The 21,586-nt window shown below is 44.8% G+C and overlaps 1 protein-coding gene across 1 annotated transcript; it reads left to right on the top strand.

Moving 5' to 3' along the window:
- Nucleotides 1-608: 608 nt before the first annotated feature.
- Nucleotides 609-20,842, top strand: LOC143439809 (secretoglobin family 2B member 2-like). Its single transcript, XM_076926402.1, has 3 exons — nucleotides 609-670; nucleotides 1,523-1,704; nucleotides 20,741-20,842. The coding sequence occupies exons 1-3, from the start codon at nucleotides 610-612 to the stop codon at nucleotides 20,840-20,842; spliced, it is 345 nt and encodes a 114-aa protein (XP_076782517.1). The 5' UTR covers nucleotide 609.
- Nucleotides 20,843-21,586: the final 744 nt, after the last annotated feature.

Here is a 21,586-nt window from a genome sequence, read left to right as displayed (position 1 = left end):
ACATGCTTACTGACAGAGCTGAGAGGGGACAAAGTGAGCATGACAACAGGATGAGCTACTATGGACTGAAGCAGAATTTGTGGTACAAAACCATCACCAGCCCCCGAGGTTACCCACATGGCCAAACAGACAGGGACTACCCTGGCTGAGAGTCAATTGGGAGGTGGTGCCTCCATGTCCTCAGCCTTCCAATCCAAAGGCCTCAGCAGCTTGTACAGTTGGAACAAGGAGAGGTGAGGGTTGTGACCAGGAAGCAGAGGTGACAAGTGGGACAGGACAACAGGACATTTGGCTCAGCACTTTGGCTGCTCATACTGGGCAGCTCTAATCCCTTCATGGCTATGGTGCAAACAGAAACAGAACAGTTTCTTCTCTCTAAAAACTGGTGACATCAGGCTGTTTCAGGCTGTTTGTTCTTCAGATTGGGAGGTGCCTCCATATTCACACCTCTATGCAAGTTGGAAGGGGATCCACAGATGCTAGTTTCTTGCCCAAAAGTATTTGGAGCTCCTGGGAGGCAGGGTTGGGGATGGGTTTGGCTGGGTTCATGGCTACACTGGTTTATAAGGAAGAGGATCTGCTCTGAGAAGAGCATTTACACTCTCCACCATGAAGGGGACACTTCTTCTGCTGGCCTTGCTGGTGATTGGAGAGCTGGGCTTCCAGACAAGTGAGAGAGGGACCCTTGCTCACCCCACCTCAGTCCCATATAGATCTCTAAGTGGGGCACTGAGATAGAACTAAGGGTCCTCGGGAGGCCACTGGCAAGTATCTGCAGAGGAATGTTGATGCTTTCTGCTCTGGGTTACAATAGGTGGGTAGGACAGGGAGACAGAGGTGAGCTGGTGATACTACTCATGATGAAGGGCCCGTAGATACACAGTTGAAGCCAAGACAAGTGTGTGGCTTTCTGAAAGGTCAGATATGAAGGCCTGTCCACTCATGGATCTTTTTCTGCTAGAATTGTGTGTTACATGTTACATCCATGTTACATCTTGGAGGCTGCAGCCTTTGGGAGGTGGGACTGTGGGCAAGGTCAGTTAAGATTTTCTGTCTCCTTCAGTATGTGTCTGCCAATCTAAGTAGAGTATATTCAAATGGTAGAAAAAGGCTGACTTAAATGTTTTGTGCTTTGTAATTTTTCCAGTTCTTTTTAGCTTTCAATGTTGGAATAAATTTAAATCTTGTTTCTGGATAAAGTTTCTGTATGGAAAAATGAAAAAAAAAAAAAGACATTTATAGATGATGCAAGGTAACACGAGCCTCTGAGTCTGTCAGCCTAAGCACCCTCTCTCTCTTTCTCTCTCTTCAATGATGTAGCCATTCATTTTTACATACACGAGTACATTGTGGCTCTCTTAAGACACACCAGAAGAAGGGAGCAGAGACCCTTAAAGATGATATGAGGCACAATGTCGTTGTTGGGAATTGAAGTCAGAACCTCTGGATCTTAACCACTGAGCCATCTCTCCATTTCCCAGCCTGTGGACTTTTAAAGATGTATTTCTGTTTGTGTTTGCAGTGGAAGCATGCACTCCTTTAGTTGGTACCTATTCAAGTATTGTCTCTGGAAGCAGTGTGTGGTTGGAGGCCGAAATTTCTCCTTTTGATCCTACTGAAGAGGAAAAGGACGCCTTTGAAAAACTCCAGGACTGCTACCAGGAGGCAGGATTAGAAGCTAAAATTGAAGATGTGGAATATATGGTAATGTCTTCCCTACCTCCAGTAACTTATGCAGCAAATGGTGCAAGGCCGTGTACAAATGATCAATGCAATCATTAATACATGTCAGGTGACCAGCAACTGAAAACTCAAATTCTTGCCCTCCCTAGCACATGTCAATGCAGCATGTTAGGTACACTTCCAGCCCGTTCCGTGCACATTCCTGCAATTAATTCCCACATGCTGGGTAAACCTTGGGTTCTCACCCCTAGTAGGAACAGGGGACTCCTCGGTCTGACCTCTGCACATGTATGGTACCCCCAGCTCTACTCTAAGCTGCATGAAAACTCTGTCTACTGCCCAGTGCCTTCTTTGGAACCTCCCTTCACTCTACTCCCCTTTCTCAGATGATTCCCCTTCTTCTGGCATCTTCTGAGCTACAGCCAGAACCTTTCTCCATGTCTGACATGCTACCCCACAGTGAGATAGTGTCTGTGGTTGTTCACCACAGCTGTCTCCTGATTTCTCTTGTTTCAAGCATATCTGGATTGCAGAGATGAATATTTTGAATAGTGAAACTCTGTTTTGTCCCCCAAAAACTTTTAGTTAGACTGTAAGGTCCTTCTAAACCACAATGCTACCCCAAAATGAATTTCTTCTAACACACCAACATCAGGGAATGTATTTTTAACATGACCATACATATAGCCAATGTGCCTGGAGAGACATCCTTAGTTATGGGAGGCATCACAAAAACCCATACTCAGCTACCATTTGTCTCTCTCTAGACCAATCCCCCATCATGCCTTCCAGAGCCTTCTCCTATTCTCCCCTGACTGACTATGGCAGCTTTCAGGCTTCCTCCTGAAGGCTGTTGGTGGGCTCCAGTTCCCTTGAGGCAGAGTCTATTGCTATATACTGACTCAGTGCAGGAGATTTTCTTTCCTGTGGATGAGGAATGGTTTCTCAGCCCAGAATTCGAGACATACTATGACAAGGAACTTGAAACAAAAATTAAGAATGACTTTCCCAAGATTTGGCTGTATTAGAAGTCAATGGGTTTTAGGCAACCCATCTTTGCAACTTGTCTGATCCAAGCGCTATCTTGCTGACCTATCCTCTTTCTCTCCTGAAGTTGGATTCCTGACACCTGTGCCCTCATTTTTCAGTTGAATAAATGCTTGCAGCTCTGTTCTGTGCCCCCATCTCTGTGCTGAATGGTAATCTTGTGAGGTCTTCTGAGGATCCAGGAAACAGTAAGAAACATGACTTGTGTGGTCACTCAGACCTGAGTGATTGCCTCTGACTAGCCAGGTGATGATAGGAGAGCCACTGCATCCTTCTGATCTGTAGATCAGAACCCACAGAGAGTGGCCTTGGAACTCACAGAGATACATGTGTGTCTTCCTCCCCTGTGCTGGGATTATAAGTGTGATCCTACAAGCTCCGTTTACAGGAGTTGTATGATACTGTTGAGACTGGGGCAAATAGCATGTAAGCAGCCACAGGCTTCACCAGGCTGACAGGACAAAGAGGGTGCACAGACACTCACCTCATGTGTTGGCTCCAGGCTTTATCAAAAGACTGTGGGTTCCTTATGTCCAGTTATAACAGTGGAGTAACTCAGGGATCACATGGGTGCTTCTGAGATTCTCTTGGTTTGCTAGTGAAAGTGACATTTGCCACAGTCTGGTTGATTTAGCAAGTTTCAAGACAGCCAGGTCTATGTAGAGACATCCTGTGTCAAAAACAAAACCAAGGGGCTGGAGAGATTGCTTAGCAGTTAAGAGATGGCTGCTCTCCAGAAAATTTGAGGACAATTCCCGACAAGCACATGGTGTCTCACAATTATCTGTGATGTGTAGCAGGATGCTTATTCTGCTACATTGTATTTGCAGTGGAGCTTTTTGATTAGGCTGTAGAAGAGGTGTGGAGCTGGGAGAGAAAGAGGCAAAGGGGTGGGGAGAAAAAGAGAAAGGGGATTAGAAGAAGGAGGTTATCAGCCATGGAGAACCACCAATGGATTGGAAGCTGTCCTGGGCAGCAACTTCTATCAAAAGGTTAGATGTTGGGTAACAACTCTGATTTGTGGTCATCTTGTTGTTTGAGCATTTCTAAATACATAAATCCTTTAGCTAACCATTAAGCTTTAAGAGTCTCATTTCTACCAGCTACTGTGAGGATGGTCGATATTGTCCGGGGTTCAGCCCAGCTTTGTGGACGCAGTGTGGTGGATTGGCAGACTCATCCCACACACTGGCCTCTTGTGAGTGCCAGGAGCTGTGCATCCAGCTAGCCAAAGCCCCAGTCAGAGCTAAGGAGCAGTGGGAACCTGGTGGATACCTGGGAACAGTCTGGGAACAGGTGCAGTTTTGTAAATATCACCCCAACAAGTGGTGCACCAACTCAGGGAAAAAATTCACTAGAAATTTAAGACTTTTCACCTGAGAGTTAAAGTTGTATTTTTTTTTTTTTAAATTGAGTGAGTGAGTAGCACTGATTCAAGTCCTGACTCCAGCATGGAAACTGAACAAAGAAACGGCTTGCAGGCAGATCTCTTGCTGAGAGAAATTGCAGGCTGCTCTGAGAAGAGAGCCAAATAAATAAGCCATTGTTTTGGAGCAGTTACTGATATAAATGTGAATTTACAATATAGGATTTATTTGCTTTTAGGAAAGAATTTTTAAGTAGATTTGTCCAAATCATGTGGGGAATCTATCCAGGGGTTTTGAACTAAGATAGGGAAAATTGTCACTGACTCCAAGTACAGAGTACAATGATAATCATTTCCTGCTTTATCCAGATAATAAAATGTTTCTATGACTCCTATAGAGAGGTCTAGAGATAAATAAATAACTAGAAGGCTGCTTTAGACAGAGAGACAAAAAGATAAATGGTATAAATAAAAAGTTGCTCTAGGTTGAGAGCCAAAGAGAAAGTGTAGATCAGGTGTATTAAGATGGTTTGAAGTTATATTGCCTCACAGGATACTCAGGTTCTGTCTAATGTGGGCCCCACAGGAATTCTGGGTTTATTTCCTGCTTTTCAAAATAGAAAAGGCCTGAAAAATAGGCATCTGCAGTACTTTAGTTACTTCATTTATTTTAGATTGCTTTAACTTTCAAACTGGGTGTGATTCTGAGTTGTGTAGTTATATTTTTCCTCTGGAAAAAAAGGTCAAGATAAAGGTTTTTCTGGTTACTGGCCCAAGGAAATGCTGATTTTGGAAAAAGATTTTGTCTGTGTGTTTTCAGAAGAGGTCATTAAGGTAGTTATACCTTCCAGAGTTATATGGACAAGACAAAAGAGGTAGGCTTCCAGAAGACTAGATTCCAGAGAATCAAACAAAAAATTTCCTTGATGAGACAAATTTGTTTTGAGATTTGTATATTACATAATATACAACCCTGGTGAATGAATCTCCTCTTCAGAACATGCTTAACTGACCTGCTTGAAATCGTGATGTCCTAGACTTCCAGCTGGATCCAGTTAAGACACAGACATCAGAGGCTTATCAATCACCTGTGTGACCTTCTTAGGCCAACTAACTCCCCTATTTACCCTTCCCCTTTCCCCTCTTCTACTATCTCAATACCCAAATTCAGCTTGAAGAATATAATGAAGATTTGGTGACCCAATTCCCTGGACTTGGGAACTGAGGTGGTTAATATAAGGCTGTCTTTCTAGGGAAAATAAATAGTTGTATTGGAACAGAAAAGAATAGCTAGAATTGATTGTATAGCTATGGATATTGGTAGAAATCTGTATAATTGTTACTAAGCTGAAGTTATAATTTCCTAGAGAGTACAAGATTTATTTTGATGCAAATACAAGAGTTTCATTGGTATAATTTCTGCTATTAATTAAAAATGTGTGGGTACAAGGCTTAGACCCAGTCCTTCGTTAACTGTTTTTTTTTTTTTAACAGCTTTCAGATGATTAAGCAATGTATGTTAAGGGCCTATAACAAACTTATGGCTCTGAGTTTATTGTTAGGGTGTTTTCTAGATTTTAATTAGATATAGCTAAGAGTAATTAACAGACAACAGTCCAGAATGCTTTACATAGATAGTTGTTTTTCAAAAATATCAGAAGTCCACAGAATTGACAGTACAAACATTTTTTTTTATTAAAGATCATTTGATTAGAGAACTGTCTGCTCCTGACAGCTTCCCTGTCTTGGATTATAAGAAGAAATTGTGCATCTTTGGAGTTACTCCAATTGTGGTGATATAACCAGTAGGAAAAATTGCCTCTTTTCATCTACAGACAATACTGTTCAGATATAGTACACACTTGCAGAATAGTTGCCTGATTATATCTGCCAAGACAGAGTGATCAGTCCTTAAAAATTCTGCATTACTAGGTCTGTCAAATGATCCTGGGCCAGAAAGCTGAAGACCAGATGCTCCAAAATTTTGAAGTATAGTGACTGTCCAGGTAATCAGCAGTCTACATAGTTGGCAATGTTTTGGAAGCTATACTTTGTGCTTCCCATATCTTCAGTTAATTCAGTCATTCTGGATTTCTGATGGGGTTGAAGACTTATACTCTTATAGCCAACCCAGGCTGTTTAGTTTGAGAGGAGAGATTTGAGAGGATGGTTTTCAGATGGCATTCATTGTAAAGCCAAGACACAAGCCAGGTACAGAACTAAAGTCTTTAAATCAAGATAGATGACAATGGTCTTTTTATTGACAATATTGGACTGGGTATTAGGTCTGTCATGTACATTATTATCAAAATTGGTAATAGTTGTGCTCTTATATGTTGAGGAAATTTTTTTTTTGTCTTTTATTGTAACAGAAAGGGTGATATGTAGCAGGATATTTATTCTGCTATATTGTATTCGCAGTGGAGCTTGGTGTATAGGCAGCAGAAGAGGCGGTGAAGAGAGGAGAGAAAGAGAGGAAGGGAAGGGAAGAAAAATAAAGGGGAAAAATAGAGGAAAGGGGAAAATAAGGAGAGTATCACCATGAAGAACCACCAATGAGTTGAAAGCTGTCCTGGGTAGCAACTTCTATCAAAAGATTAGATATTGGGTAACAACTCTAATTGTGTGGGCATCTTGTTGATTGAGCATTTCTAAATACATACATCTTTTAGATTACCATTAAGCTTTAAGAGTCTCACTTCTACCGGGTACTGTGATGATGGGAGAGATTGTCTGGGATTCAACGATCTTTGTGGATGCAGCATGATGGATTGGCAGAGCAATCCCCCACACTGGCATCTCTTGGGTGTCAAGGTCTGGGCATACAGCTAGCTGGAGCCCCAGTCAGAGCTGAGGAGCAACAGGAACATTGTGTCTACCTGTGAAAAATCTGGACCAGGTGCCATTTATTAAATATCACTACTATAGTGATGCCCTTGTCTGGTGTGTCTGAAGACAGCAACAGTGTACTCATATCCATGAAATCAATAATTCTTTAAAATAAACCCAAAACTTAATAAGAAAAAAACACTTTAATAGGGAAAGAGCTAGGAGTACATGTTCAATGAAAGGAAAAAGAAGGTTCAATGGGTAGAGTGCTCCTGTGTGTTATTGGGGACCTGAGTTCAACTCCCAGGACCCATGTAAAGCCAGACTTGGTAACTTGTGTCTGTAGTCCTAGTGATCCTGCTGAGTGGTGCATAAAGACAGGTGAATTCCCAGAAGCTCATAGACCAGTTAGCCTGGCAGTCCACAAAGTCAAACTGCCAGAGACCTGTCCTAAACCATGGATGAGGGTTGTCCTCTGATCATGCGCACACTGTGGTATGTGCATGCCCGCTCTCCCTCATACACTCAAACACACAACAGGAGCCACACGGCTAATAGGGAGAGAAATGGCAAGCAGTCTAATGAAAAATGATGAACTCCATTAGTTACAACGGACATACAGCATAATAGCACAAGACTTATCCTGTATGATAGTAGCAAAGATTGAGAGGACAAGTTGAACAGAGCAAGTGCTGGTGGGCAAGCTGACGGACTGAACGTCATACAAACAGGAAACATTGCTCACTGTGTAAGATTGACAAGCATGGAGACTTTACTCTATTTATCTGTTTCCTGATGTGAAATGACACCACCTAAGGCTTCCTAAGGAAGGCTGGCTGGTCCTTAGGAAGACCAAATGACCTCCCCAAGGACAAAGCTCTCACAGGCAAACCAGTGACTCCTTAGCAAACAGACCATCTCTAACTTTTTACATGCACCCTACTATTTTTCCAAAATACCATCTCAAGACCAGGCATGGTCCTGAATCTGAAATCTGTTGGGATTTTCCAAACCAGGAAATGCTAGGACAGTTTGCTGTGCCCATGAAATCCCCAAGCAAAGGGTAAGGCCTCCTCATATCTTTCTGTCTCCTGATGAACACTGATCTGCCTCACACAGATCTGTGTGGCTGGCACGTTTGCCTTCTCTTGGGTCTTGCAAATACTATGTTCTTCCTGTGCCGTCATGTCTAGAAGTAAAGTCTCACCTGTAGAAATGAGACATGCAGGCCTTTGATGCCTGGATGTTGACACACAGAAGAGTGGAACAGGTCAATGCTCAGAGCAGCTTTGTTTACAATGGTCCCATTGCAAATGAGGGAGTGATGGAAAGGAGTGAGCCAGAGACGTTTGATTAGCCCAAGCTGATAAGTTATTTCTCTGCCAGTGAAATCAGCCCATTCAAGCCACATTAGACTATATTAAAAGCAGGTTTATTGGGAAGCTGCTCTCAAGCAAGTTCACTGGACCCATGGACTGAGGACAGGGAAGTCACCATGGAGAGGGAGCAGGAGAGAAAGATAAAGAGCTCTTGCGTGTGCAGAGAGAGAAGAGATTGAGAAGAAAAAGAGAGAAGCAGGAAGGAGGAGATCAAACTGTCTGGGTTATATAGGGAGAAGCCTCTGGGGAAGGGCAGCACATCTGGAAACTTTAGGATTGGGGGCAGGGCATGCCAGGAAGTGATGCTGGGAGAACCTGGGGAACAGGTCTAATTTGATATGTAAACTATGCACCTCATTTCCTTGTCCTGGAGTCAGAAACCAAACAAAAGCCAAAAGCCAGAGATGGAAGTGCAAGATGACAAAAAGTGCCTAATGGGAGATGAAGGAACAGATTAAGTCATGACCCTGTCCTTGGAAAGAACACACTAGTGGGCAGTGGGGAGGTTCCTAGTACCAATCACAACCCAGCCCTGACATGGAGCCACCCCTGACTCTTTCCTTGCAGGCACTTGTCTCCTAGTGTCACATCTACCATGTCAGTCACCCATGCTTGTTCCTTTAGCTCCAGCTGGACAAGTAGGTGATTCATGGAAGGTGTAAGTCCTATTCAGAAGACAATGCAGCAGCAAAAGATTACCTTTTCCCACTCCAACAGTGCATAGGATAAGAAAGTATTAATGACAAAGGAGCTTAAAAGGTTGGGGTGCAGCTCAATAATAGAATGCTTGCATAGGACATACTGAAGAGAGAGAAAGAGGGATAGTTTAATGGTTTCTGAAACCAGGTAAGAGAAAAATATCCATGGGAGGAACTTGGCAGCATGGGGCAGAAAGAAAATTCCAGGCTGTGTTCCTGCCAGAATGAAACTTTGCCTGGTAGGATCTCTGGCTTGTGGGAAGACTGCTGTCCTGCTTCATTCACTGGCAGGCTCCGAGTCCTAGGTTGAGGGGCTGCATGATGATAAAGACAGGTGCTCAGGATGCCCACAACCCACAGCACCTATGCTGGTAAACCAAGAAGGAAGTAGAGTCTATGGATGAGCCAGGGAAGCAGAGTAAGTCCTGGAAAAAGGGAAAAAGCCCATCCCAGGAGGCAGGAGAAGCAACGTGGGCTGTCAGGGCTGAGTGCTCCAATATCACATCCTGGTACTGATTCTCTATCTCTCATTCAGAAGCCTCCAGGAGAAGTGCACAGACACACCCTCAAAGGTCACACTGCTTTCGCAAGAGGAAAAATATCCGTGTCCATCAGCTTTCTACCCATAGTCTATACAAAATGTCCCAAAGCAGGTACCTGTCCCCACCCCATCCATGCCTTACTTCACTGGAGACTATGAGGCTGGTGAGAGGCTGCCCTGCTCTTTTTTCTATTGGTCATTCTGTTGTCTACATCCAGGAAGTCACATGAGCAGACAAATGCCATCTTAAGCACTCGGTCTGCCCTGAAGACCCCACTCTACTCCATGACTTACACTCATTCCCAATCTGCTTCCTCTATTCCCAAACAGACTCAGGCTTGCTTTTTTCTCTTTGTCTGGGAAATATCAATTTACAGCCCTTCAAGAACATCACTCTGTAGATCAACTCTAATAGCTACCCCATGGCTTACAGCAAAGGCATCTGAGTACTCAGGGCATGGAGCCATGGAGGCCATTCTGTTCTGGCTCACAGTACTTGGGGGAAGCTTTGCCTTATTCTTAGTGTCAACCTCAGTCAGCTATATCTACTTACAGCAGGTACCTAGGTCTTTGCCAAGTCTATTGCACAAGTGATCTATTAATATCTCACCCATCAAAGCCTGAAGACATAACGGTTTTGTGTACTCTATAATGCTGACCCTGTGTTATTCAAGTGCTGATTTCTCTACTCCTATATCTGGTTTTAATCCAGACCTGGTATTGTAATGCTTATTCTAAGTGTCTTCTGTTTCAATGTTGTATAAACATTACTCCCCATTTATTCTCTGATTTGTTAAAAAAATCATCCAATGGCTGGGCAGAAGAGAAAACAGGACTACTCTTCCACCATCCAGGGGTGTTGAGGAGAGAAGAAAAAGAGTAAATTCAGTCACCAGGAGAGGGTTTTAAGGAGTCACCATGGGAAAACACTTGAAGCAGAGACAGCCAGATCAATAGTAAAACATAAGTATCTCAGGGATATTCATTGGGAGGAAGCCAGGTTAATTTATAGGATTAGAATGTGTTGCGGGACTTATTTAACTCAGCACCCGATTTGGCTTGTTCTTAGTTATCTGCCATCTTCCCAACTAGACAAGGCCTGAGGCCACAAGCTGCGGCATGTTTTCACCACTGCTTTGCTCAGACCGCAGGCTCAGGTGGGACAGAAGTACCCGACCTGGCACCCACAAGATGCCAGTGTAAGAGATGGCTCTGCCAATCTTCCACGCTGTCTCCACAAGGCTGGCTGAGCACGGACCATCCTGCCAACCACGTGGTACCCGGTAGAAATGAGACACATAATTTTATTGAAAGGCTTTATATAATTAAAAATGCTCAATAAACAAGATGCCTGTACAATTAGAGTTGTAACCCAATATCTAACCTTGATATAAGTTGTTACCCAGGACTGCTCTTGATACAAGCATGGTCATCCATGGCTCCTATATCTCTCCTCCTTAGCTCACTGTCACCTGCCTCACCATCACCTGCCTCACTGTCACCTGCCTGTCACTTTTCTCACTGTCACCTGATCACAGTCACCTGAATCATAGTCACCTACATCATAGTCACTGTCACCTGCCTCACTGTCACTAGCCTCACAGTCACTCGACTCATTGTCACCTGCCTCACTGTCACCTGCATCACAGTCACCTGCCTCACTGTTACCTGCATCACAGTCACCTGCATCCCTGACACCTGATCCACTGTCACCAACCATTTTTATTGTTCTGATTCCATAGCCATCCCATGGTCAGTGTCTCTTGGCAGCCTTGGTCCCTTGAAAAACACAGTTCTAACCCATAAACATGACTTAACCTCATCTGTCTTTGTGACAGCCATCTCAGTCTGAGAGATGAGTCCAGTCTTGCTAAGTAGACTATCCCCTTCCCTGCTCTTAGCACCACTGCCACCATCCTCTGAATGCTTCCTTTGCTAAGAGCAATGAACTTCTACTTCTATCTACATACCCATCACCAAATCCCCAGTTGATCTTCAATTGGAATCTTGGTCCTGAACTTCTCTAGACTTGTGTACAGACCTACACTCCAGGCCTTCACACGGACTTCTGTAGAACAGATTGGATTCAACATGGCCCCATACTTATACCTTAACATTCTTTCTAAAAAGTTATCTAACTGACCTTTCCACATCATTTCTTGTGTCTCTACCCCCATTAGACTCTCTGACCAGACCAACAGAAGACATTCCTTCTTCCTATACCTGAAATCACTGTGATGATCCAGCCAGAGCCCTGGACTGTCTGTCACTGGCAGTGTCCCAGGAGCTCCTGTCTCCAGTGTATCATCTGCTCTCCACTCCTGAGTCAGAGAATATGTGCTGTTCCCACTCTGCCCCTCCCCAACCTGTAATGTGGCAAGAATGGCTGATTATAGGCCTGTGTGTGTATGTGTGTGTGAGAGAGAAACACAAGCAGAGAGAAAGAGAGAGAGAGAGAGAGAGAGAGAGAGAGAGAGAGAGAGAGAAAGAGAGAGAGCGAGAGAGGTGGGATGTGATGGGGGAGGAGAGGAAGAGAGAGACCAAAAGCAGAAGCATTAGGTGCTTGGAAAACACTCTTCGAAACCAGACTTCAGTGAGACAGACATCTCATTTAGTTGAGGGGAAACAAAGGCTATTTAAACCTTTGTGGGTGAGTTTGGGTTTTCATGGTGAGTGTACATCAGTGGATGGACCTTCACAAATCCCAGTGTTGACCACTGGATGTGTGGATTCTGGAGTCTGGAGTCCAGACCAGGGGTTGTGTGGATTCACTCAATTGATAAAATGTCATATAGGAGGTATTAAAAACACTGGCATACACAAGTATGCTTAGAGGCAAGACTGAGTTGTCTCTTAAATTTTATGGGACTAGAGAGCCAGGATACAAGATTTAGGCCCAAAACTAAGTGAGAATCTAAGCATTTATTGTGAAGGAATTGGAAGCCATGCTGCCTGTAACCATGCCTATTTTGCCCACCAAATCCCTTATTTGGAAATTCCCATGAACTATATAGGTCTTGTCTTTTTCATGTCTGATGCTGACATATGGAACCCCATCTTAGGGAAAGGCTGGTTGTATACACAAATAAAGAGCTTGGTTTAGTTAATTGCTTGCTTTAATCAATTTGGCCATGATGATTTGGGTAGGTATTTTTCTCATCCCATCTTTTGGATTATCAATGCCAACAATATTAGAAAGATCATAAAGATACACCTTAAAAACCTGCCAAATTGTATTGGGAAAATCTAAAGAAATGGATTTTATTGATACAAACTACCAAGGCTAAACCAAGGAAAGATATGTCACTTGTGGTCTTGAATCTTTCTATTGGGATGTGGTGGTGGTAGGGGGCGGGAATGGAGTGAGGCCTGTAGCTATCTGATAGGGGCCTGGTGCCCAGGAACGGGCAAAACTCTTACTGTCCTTTGAGGGACTCTGGGGTTTACAGCCTTAGCTCAACCAGGAACTGGCTATCTTTTTCAGCCCCACAACTCCCCCTTTTCTTTTTATAAGGGAGGGGTGTCAATTACTGTCTCCTACGTTGGCAACAGTTTGATACTGGACCAAGACCTGATTGGTAGTTACCTTTTCAATCCTACTCATCTTCTGCTTTAGAAACTGAATGAGACAGGGCCCCCCAAAAGAAAGTTCCAATGTCTAGAATGGGGCCAAGGAGGGGAAGAATCCAGGGTGGTTAGAATACCAAGGAGAAGGGATGTTGGGATTTTAGTGTGCCCAGAAGTGCAGGGGAAAAAAAGGATGTTCCATGCATGGGCGTGGATCTCTGTTGTGTTGAGTTGTAGTTCCCGTGTGTCTTCTGCCTGGGGCGGGTGCCTCAGGGAGGTGGTCCTCTGTAGAGAAGCAGAAGCACATGCAAGAAGTTCAACTGTTTTCCTTCCATGCAGTACCAGGAGGGCACTGGGCTATGAGAAGCCACCAGGGCACCCCTGGGCAGGGAGTGAACACAGTCTGAAGTTCCGTTGGTGGACAGGGCTCTCGAGTGCATCCAGAGGCCGGTGTCTCCATTCGGGCTCCCAGAGTGTGCTTGGGGAAGGAGGGTGCAGCAGAACAGAGGTGAAGACCTCGTGGGTGCTGTGCTATGAGAAGCGGCCAGCCCACATTCTGAGCCAAACTAGGGGGAGAGAGAGGCCCCAACCATGCCCTGCGGAATTGGTTACTTGCTTGGCAGAGTCAGCTAGCTTGTTTGAAGATGCGGGCCTCTGTGGGAAAAACGCAGAGATGCTCTCCATGGGAGATTAGACTCGATGGCTGGATAGTTGAGACCTTCTCCACAGTTTTCCATGGCAGGCCCCAAAAGACATGAGGAAGTCTATGATTCCAAGAGCTTTATTGACATGGTGGATGATAGATGGTCCAGATACACTCTTACTTAATTCAGGGTCACCTGACTTAAATAGGGAGGGAGAGGGGGAGGAACTGGGAAAGAATACTTAATTAGCTACATCCTCTAGCTTTTAGGTATCTCATTAATAAGGAAATCTCTTGAGGCTGAGACCTATAGTCACTCTCTCTACCTGTGCTCTTTGGGAGGGCTGTATTGCCCTATGTAACTGAATGACATAGACCATTTGGAGGTCTTCGACATGTATCAGGAGCCTGGATTCTGGGAGCATGACAGAATAGATGCATGTCCCTCACCGGCAATGGATACCTGTTGGGTCTCTGGGCTATTCCCAGCCAGCACTTCTGCCAAAACCCAAGCTATCCTTTCATGGCCCCATAGAGAGGTTACCCTGTAGCTCTTTGCACATTGTATATCTTGTTCCACCAGTCCATATTCACTGACAGTCCTCTCCCAGCAAAATGCAAATTCCTCCCTGTTCAGCAGTCAGTAAATCCAGGGCACTCTAGTTTTGGAGAACAACTTCTGCAAGAGAGGTTATCTGGCATTGAAGAGACTAAAGGCTGTCTGTCATGGAATGCATTGTCTGGTCAAGCTTGTCTTGGAAGTGACTGGCCACATGTTGTGTTTGGATAAGGATTGCTCCAAGGGTTCTTGTCACAGCAAGGACCAGCTCAATGATTAGAGGGATGAAGATCTCTCTCTCCTTTCAGTTTCCTCCCATCTGAAAGGCGAGTTCTTCAGGTTTGTAGAGATAAACCTAGAGACATTTCTCACAGGGATGCAGGAACCTTAAAAAGGGAGGTTAATACACGTACCTGTAGTGCCTTTGACCAGAGGAGAGCAGGAGGGTTAACTCATACTGACTTGGTGATGGTGCTGTCATGGGTACATGTAAGATGGGGTTTTGAGGAGGGCCCTACAAAGCAAAGAGGAGGGTAGGTCAAAAACAGGAATGCCCTGAGCTTTCCTTGTGGGTAGGAGTTTTTGGAGGCTGTGAAGGGAAATGCTAATGGAAACAGGTGCTAATAATGGTTGGGAGAAAGAATCACAGAAAAAGCATTGTCAGGAATTGGGGTAGGTTGTTAAAGGAAGGTCAGATACATATTTGATGCACTGTAGCCACGAGAGGGTAGCTCGGCATTCCTTCTGAGACTGATTATCCTGTTGGATAATAGTAGCATGGGTAAAGACCAATTTGGAGGCAGGAACAAGCTCACAGGAGATGTGCAGGTCAGCTACAGGATGCTGGGCATAGCCGTTGGTGTAACGTTTACCCATGACTCCAGTTTGCCTACGTTCATTCCATGAATTGGTGTTGGAAAGCTGAAAATGAGTTTTAATGTTGGCGAGCATGGTATCACCACAACAGGTGGATTCCATTCTACAGCTCCAATATCTACAACCTCTAGATGTGGAGACCTCCTGGAGACATTCCTCTGTGTTTCAGTAAGGAAAGCAGAGGAAAGTGCTGGTTGTAGTTGAGATGAAATCTGGGTGTAGCGGGATCTCAACCTTGGTTCAACATCTTTCAAGTGGGCAGTCCTGTGTTCCGATAACTTTGTTGTATCCCCTGTAGATTTTCCTAGCATACAATCTCCAGTGGTAGGTATTAGGAAGACTATGGAGTGTAGGAAGTCATGGTCAGCGGTGATATATGCACCATTCCAAGATGGCGCGGGCATCGTGTCCTCCACTAGTAAACAATTAACTGCGCAGGTGCAAAATGGCAAAAGCGCGCCAAAAGTCACTGCCCATCCCAGGGTGTAATATTGGGTGATGAGTGAACAGCCAATCAGAAGTGAATACGTCACTCTAGGGTGTATTTAAGCTGTGCCTCTTCCTGTCTTTGGCCCTTCCGCGTCTTTCACATCTGCTGGTACAAGATTAAACCCTCGCTGTGGTAACTACCCAAATTCTGCCTCTCGTGGGTGAAAAGGGGACACGGGAGGCGCGTGCAACAATGGAGAGGCTAGCCAGTAGCAGAGTTAACATGAAGAATGACCAAAATTATCTCCATAAGAATATAGGAGACGATGGCGTGTGAAGAGCACATGGCCTGGGCAGCAATCATCAGGACATGGATGTCCTTCTAGGAGATCTTGCTGTCCCTCTGGATGTGGTGTCTCCTCTGCCTCCTTCTCTTCCTCTGTCCCTTCTCTGCCAGGGACAGGTGGGCCATCTTTTTGGTTGGTGGAATGGTGTTGGATATTTCAGTCAGGAACCCAGATAGACTTAGGCTGGCCCTGTGGAGAAACACAAACAAAACCCCTCCCAGTTGTAAGGAAGGAGTCTGGTCCCTTCCAAATTGTGACTTAGCAGAAAGCAGCTATCAACTTTGCAGCCATCTCGAGCTATATACCCTGACAAGAGACTTGTTTTTCAACAGCTTACAACAGCTGACTACACTCTGATAAACATCTTGTTTATCTCACATATCTTGTTTTGCTGTTTAGTGACCCCAGCTGCATGGTGCACATGGTAAAGTGTCTTCAGCTGTGTTCCCCTGCTTGTGCTTAAATACCCAGGATTTCCTTGTAATAGGAGACAATAAAGGAGACAATGAGAGAGACAATAAGAGAAGAGACAATAAACGAGAAACGAGACTTGGTCACACAGTCTGGTTTGTCTCCATTCTTCGTGTCTCTTCCCCTTCTTCCCCCACTCCTCTCTCTTGCTAGACCCTGACCTCCAGACCGGAGCAGCAGAGCAGTCCTGGACATTTTGGCCCCCAAGCTTGGGGCAGAGTGGGCCGGGACACCAAATTCCATGCAAAGGATCTTGCCATCATCAAAGGATAGTGGAAGTCAATTTTGCTGTGGGCCAATTGAGGGAGGTAACAGGGTGTTTGGAGTTTTTGTAGATGTTAAATATGTTTAGGGTAGTCAGAGCTATCATTAATTGTACATTAGGCAGGTAGGTGGTTGTCGTTTGTTTTAGGAGCTGGGCTTTTAGGGTTTGATGTGTTCTTTCTATTATTCCTTGGCTCTGACTGTTGTGGGGAATTCCCATATGATGGGCAATTTCCCAACATGTGCAGAAGGCTTTGGATTGAGAGCTAGTGAAGGCAGGGCCATTATCAGTTTTCATTTGTTAAGGAATATCAGTGAAGGCAAAGGTGGAGAGCATATGGTAAACTAACCTTTTTGAGTTTTCACCTGTTTGATCTGTAGTTCATATGAAATGTGAGTATGTATCTGATGACAAAAACATATTTCTGTCTACTGAATTGGGGAATATGGGTGACATCAATTTGCCATAAGGCATTGGATTTGAGGCCTTGTGGACTGGTGCCCTGTAGTGGGAGATTTTCCCACTGCATTTGTATAAAAGTATTGGGCTGTTTGAGAGGTAGGCAGAGTGAGGAGTCAGCAGGAGAAGGAAGAGGAGGAGCTAAGGGGGAGAGTTGTAGAAGCCATGGAGAGCCACGCAAGTATTGAGAGCAGTCCTGGGTAACAACTGATATCTAAGTTAGTAATTGATTAACACTTCCAATTGTGTGGGCATCTTGATAATTGAGCATTACCAAATATATAAAGCTATTGGATAACCTTCAACCATTAGAGTCTCATTTCTACCAGGTACTGAGTGGATGGCAGGGTGGTCTGGGCTCAGCCCAGCCTTGTGGAGACAGCATGGTAGATTGACAGAGCCATCTCCCACTTGGGTGTCTTGTGGGTGGCAGGGCTGGTGTCTTTGGCAGCCAGAACCTGCAGCCTAAGATGTTCTTGCAACAGCAAGAACACATAGCCACTCAGCCCCCAGTCCCTGCCTAACTGGGAACATGGTGGCTAATTGGGAACATGGGAACGACAAGCCAGATTGGGTGCCACCATTTTAAATATTACCCATAATAGTGCCGATCATTTGTAAAGCTGGGGTGGTGATGAGGAATGCAGAAGAGGAGCATGTTGTTACTATCCTTTGCAGTTGAGCAAGATGTGGGGGAAGCAGGCATGAAGCCTCTTTATATTTGTGTGTGAGAGTGAATGAAATTGATCTGCTTGCTCAATTAGTGCAGGCCACTAATGTCCCTGTTGATGTGCTATGGCCAGTAAGTCCATTTTCCTCAGATATAGGACCTGATAGGGAACTTCGAGAGTAGACATGTTGGATGTAGATGAGGGAGGCTCTTTCCTGTTGGAAGGTGGAAACCTGTATGAGCAGACAGAAAAAGTGGGTTGGTGTCCATTTTGACAAAGGACCTTGTCAACCAGGGGAGCAAACTGACAGCATTTACACTGTCCTAAAGGAGGTTAAGGGGGCCCTTGGCTTCTTTTAGTGCTAGATAGATGGCATATAATTCTTTATGTTGGGGAAAATGATGGGGCAGCTCTTTAAATCAGAGGACGGGGGGGGGGGGTTCATTGTCAGGAAAGGAGTATATTACTTCTTAAACTTCCCTCTTTCCCCATCAGTAAATATTGAGGTGGCTCCCATATAGACCCTTTTGAGAATAATTTGGGGGGCATCCATCACAACAGAGGGAGGGCAGAGCTCATATTTTTCAAGATAATGGTTGTCAATTTGTCTGGAGAATCTATCTCCTATGCCTAGGAGCTGGGGCCCAGGGATCAGTTGCGAGTCACATAGGAGCTCTTGCTGTCTTAAAATTGTCTTGTCTGCTTCAGTATTGAAAGACTTTGCCAAGCCTTAGCTTACCAGAGACCTCCTGAGTGAACCACACAGAGCTGATAATTGATGCAAAAAGCAGTAGGAATTTACTGTTCCAATGCTTTGGGGTCATCCTGAACACAAAGGAGAGGTAGAGATACCCCATGCTGCTGATTCAGAGAGCTTTTGTATAGTCTTTAGGGCTGCAGCCATTAGGCACAATGTGATCGGCAGAACCGTGTGATTTTTAAAACTGATTGGTCCTTAGGAAATGAGGTAGAAAGGACTTCCCTTGTCTGTGGATGACACAAAGTCCATCCTGTGGAATGTGTCCCAGACTGCAGGTTGGTTCCCCATCCTGTGGTCTTTGGGATGTTAGTTAGCCTCTTCCTTCAGGAGCAAGTGTCCCAGACCTTCCCAAAATTCCTGATCTGACCTCTTCAGTATCAATAGGACACTTGAATGGTTTATTATCACTTTTAAGGGTTAGTTTTGGGTAGGAACCTTCTGGTTGTGTAACAGCTGTGAGATCTGAAATAGGGTGATTTTTAGGACCTGGGTCTTTGGGCTCCTCTGACTGAGGAGGCTCAGGAGCTGTGTTGCTATCAGCCTGTTCTATTTTAGATGGCCGGATGCATTGCCGAATTGTGGCTAAGATTAGCAAAAAAAATTACAGGAGTGTGTTTTTCCTTCTTGGATATCTCTGTTTTTGATGATAGAATCTACTCATATCCATGAGTCTGGACTATAAATATTGTCACTGGCTATGCATGGTGCTATCTGAAAGACTTCCGCCCAAAACAAGGGGGCTTGTTTTTTGGACTATATTTATTCCATGGTATTTCAGTAGGTCACATATCTCCCTGGCCTGGGGGGATTTCTTATGTATTGATGAGATATCCATGACAAAAAAAGAGGAGAAACACTTTGTCCAATGGAAGTGTTCCCTTGGCCTATTAGCTTTGGGGGATTCCACAGAAGTGCTAAGCCTTCCCACAGATTGAAGAACTGTCATCAGCCCTGTGGCTTTTAAGTGGCTGCTGCTTTACCAAGTTTTCTTTTTGTTTTAAAGAAATGTTAGATAGAGTATTTGCCAAAGCACATTGCAGGCTGTCTGGATTTAGCCAGGAGCCAGAGGGACCTTTAGCCAACACCAGAGAGAAACTCTGACCATGAGGCTTCAGTTACCCTTCAGCTTGTTCAAATCTACTTGATGGTGCTGACTGAAAGCACAGCAGGAAAGGACAGTTTGCTTGTCTCCAGAATTAAGTAAAATGCGGGGGGAGGGGGGAAGATTGTTGAGTGTAGGGGCTCACCTTCCTGCGGTATCTATTCCTGCAGTTGTATCATTGTTCAAACCCCACGTGGTTGCGAGATGTGATCCTGTGTACTGCAGGCTTTCCATGGAGATCTCTGGCCCAGCCATGTGTGAGAGTTCAGGTGAAGGGAAGAGAACATAAGCAGGGAGCAGGAATTGTCTCTGCTGTCTGCCTCTGCTGCTGCAGCTGCCTCCACCTCTATGTCTGCCACTGCCACTTCAGTAGCTCCAAGGTGCTGCACCAGACACCCTGCACTTAGTCAGGCTGGGCAGAGCCAGCAGGAGGCTGACTAGTTAGCAAGGGGTGCCAGGAAGCTTCTGGCAACTTCTTAATGGATATATTTTACAATACATATTGGTCCTGGGGTATGCATGTGAGAGTCAGCAATGATCCCTGGACTGACACTGACCAAGCCTTCCAGAGAGACCTCAGACAGGGTCAGTGGAAGGCTTTTTCAAGCTTTTCCAGTGCTGCCTGATGTCACAACCACTTTGTACTACTGTGAGCACAGACTTCCCATTTCCAATTGGTTGAGAGAAAGTGCTCTGGTGTAATTGTACCCAGGGTTCACCTGGCCTAATTCACATGCTGCTGATTTGATAAAACATGCACCTAACCAAGTTTGAGAGGAAAGCATTTATTTCTGCTTGAAGCTTACAATCTTCCATCATCAAGGGAAGCCAGGGCAGGAGCTCAGTTAGAGACCACAGAGGAACACAGCCTGCTGGATTGTTCCCATTGGCTTGTTCAACTTTCTTTCTTATACACCCAGGACCACATGATTTTCTGACCATCCACAGTGGGCTGGGCCCTGTCACAATGGTCAATTAAGGAAATGCCCCACAGAACAATGATGGAGATGATTCTACTGCTGATGTCCACTCTCCTTTGTCTATTCAGGGACCTGTCCAATTGACAGCTGAAGCTGACTACGACACCATCGGCCACTGCAACATCATCAGACACAAAGCCACCCCACCTGCAACACATATTAGGGGTTGATTTCATATGTTATTCCCACCTTGGTCTTTTTTTTAAACACCAAGTCAGGTTGAATGAGGCTTGTGGCCTCATCTTGTCCTGGTGAGCAAAGTGTCCTAGAAAGTCTTTTTCTAAAAGGAACAAGCTTCTCATTGACATGGCTCCTGCCTTTCATGGCACAGTCATACAGGACCTACATTGGCCTTCACCCAAAATTAGCTGTAAGCCCAATAACTTCCTCTTCAAATTCATTGTGTCAGTCAAGTGTTCTCTTGAATGTTGACTTGGAAAATAGACCTGATGTCAGATCAGAGCCCTCTTTCCTCATGCTTGGTGCCTCATCAGTCTCAGAACCCTCAGCTGACTGACAGCAGTGCACATGCCTACTAATTGCTGGTAGCCCCTGTTTTCAGCCTCTCCCTGATTCCCTAGTGGATAAGATGACTCCCTGAGAACAAGAAGCCTTGGTCTCTCTTTCACTTAGAAATCATTTCTGTGCTCTTTAGGAAGGGTAGTTGTTGGCAGACATCTTAGATTTTGGTGGCTTTGTTTTAGTATTTCTCTTTCTTTTCCCTATCCAGTGCCAAAGGGGTGGGTGTCACACAGAAGCAGCCTTTGGTTTTCTTCTGCACATGGAAAATGACTTAATTATTTGTGTTTTCTCTCTTAAGGCACCAAATTTATGATTTGTTTTGTTGTTGTTGTTGCTGTTGTTGATTTTGTTGTTGTGAGACAGGGTGTCACTTTGTAGCCCTGGCTGGCCTG

Source organism: Arvicanthis niloticus, chromosome 1 (assembly GCF_011762505.2).
Source record: "Arvicanthis niloticus isolate mArvNil1 chromosome 1, mArvNil1.pat.X, whole genome shotgun sequence".
NCBI classification, from domain to species: Eukaryota; Metazoa; Chordata; class Mammalia; order Rodentia; family Muridae; genus Arvicanthis; species Arvicanthis niloticus.
Note: the sequence above shows the minus strand (reverse complement) of the source record. Positions and strands in the feature narration are given on the sequence as shown.

What these genes read in the sequence shown, in the direction of transcription:
- LOC143439809 (XM_076926402.1), top strand. Translation starts at nt 610, where the DNA reads ATGAAGGGGACACTTCTTCTGCTGGCCTTGCTGGTGATTGGAGAGCTG. An exon ending in AGAGCTGGGCTTCCAGACAA is followed by an intron (nt 671 to 1,522) that starts GTGAGAGAGGGA and finishes TTGTGTTTGCAG; the next exon opens with TGGAAGCATGCACTCCTTTA. An exon ending in TTGAAGATGTGGAATATATG is followed by an intron (nt 1,705 to 20,740) that starts GTAATGTCTTCC and finishes TTGTCTATTCAG; the next exon opens with GGACCTGTCCAATTGACAGC.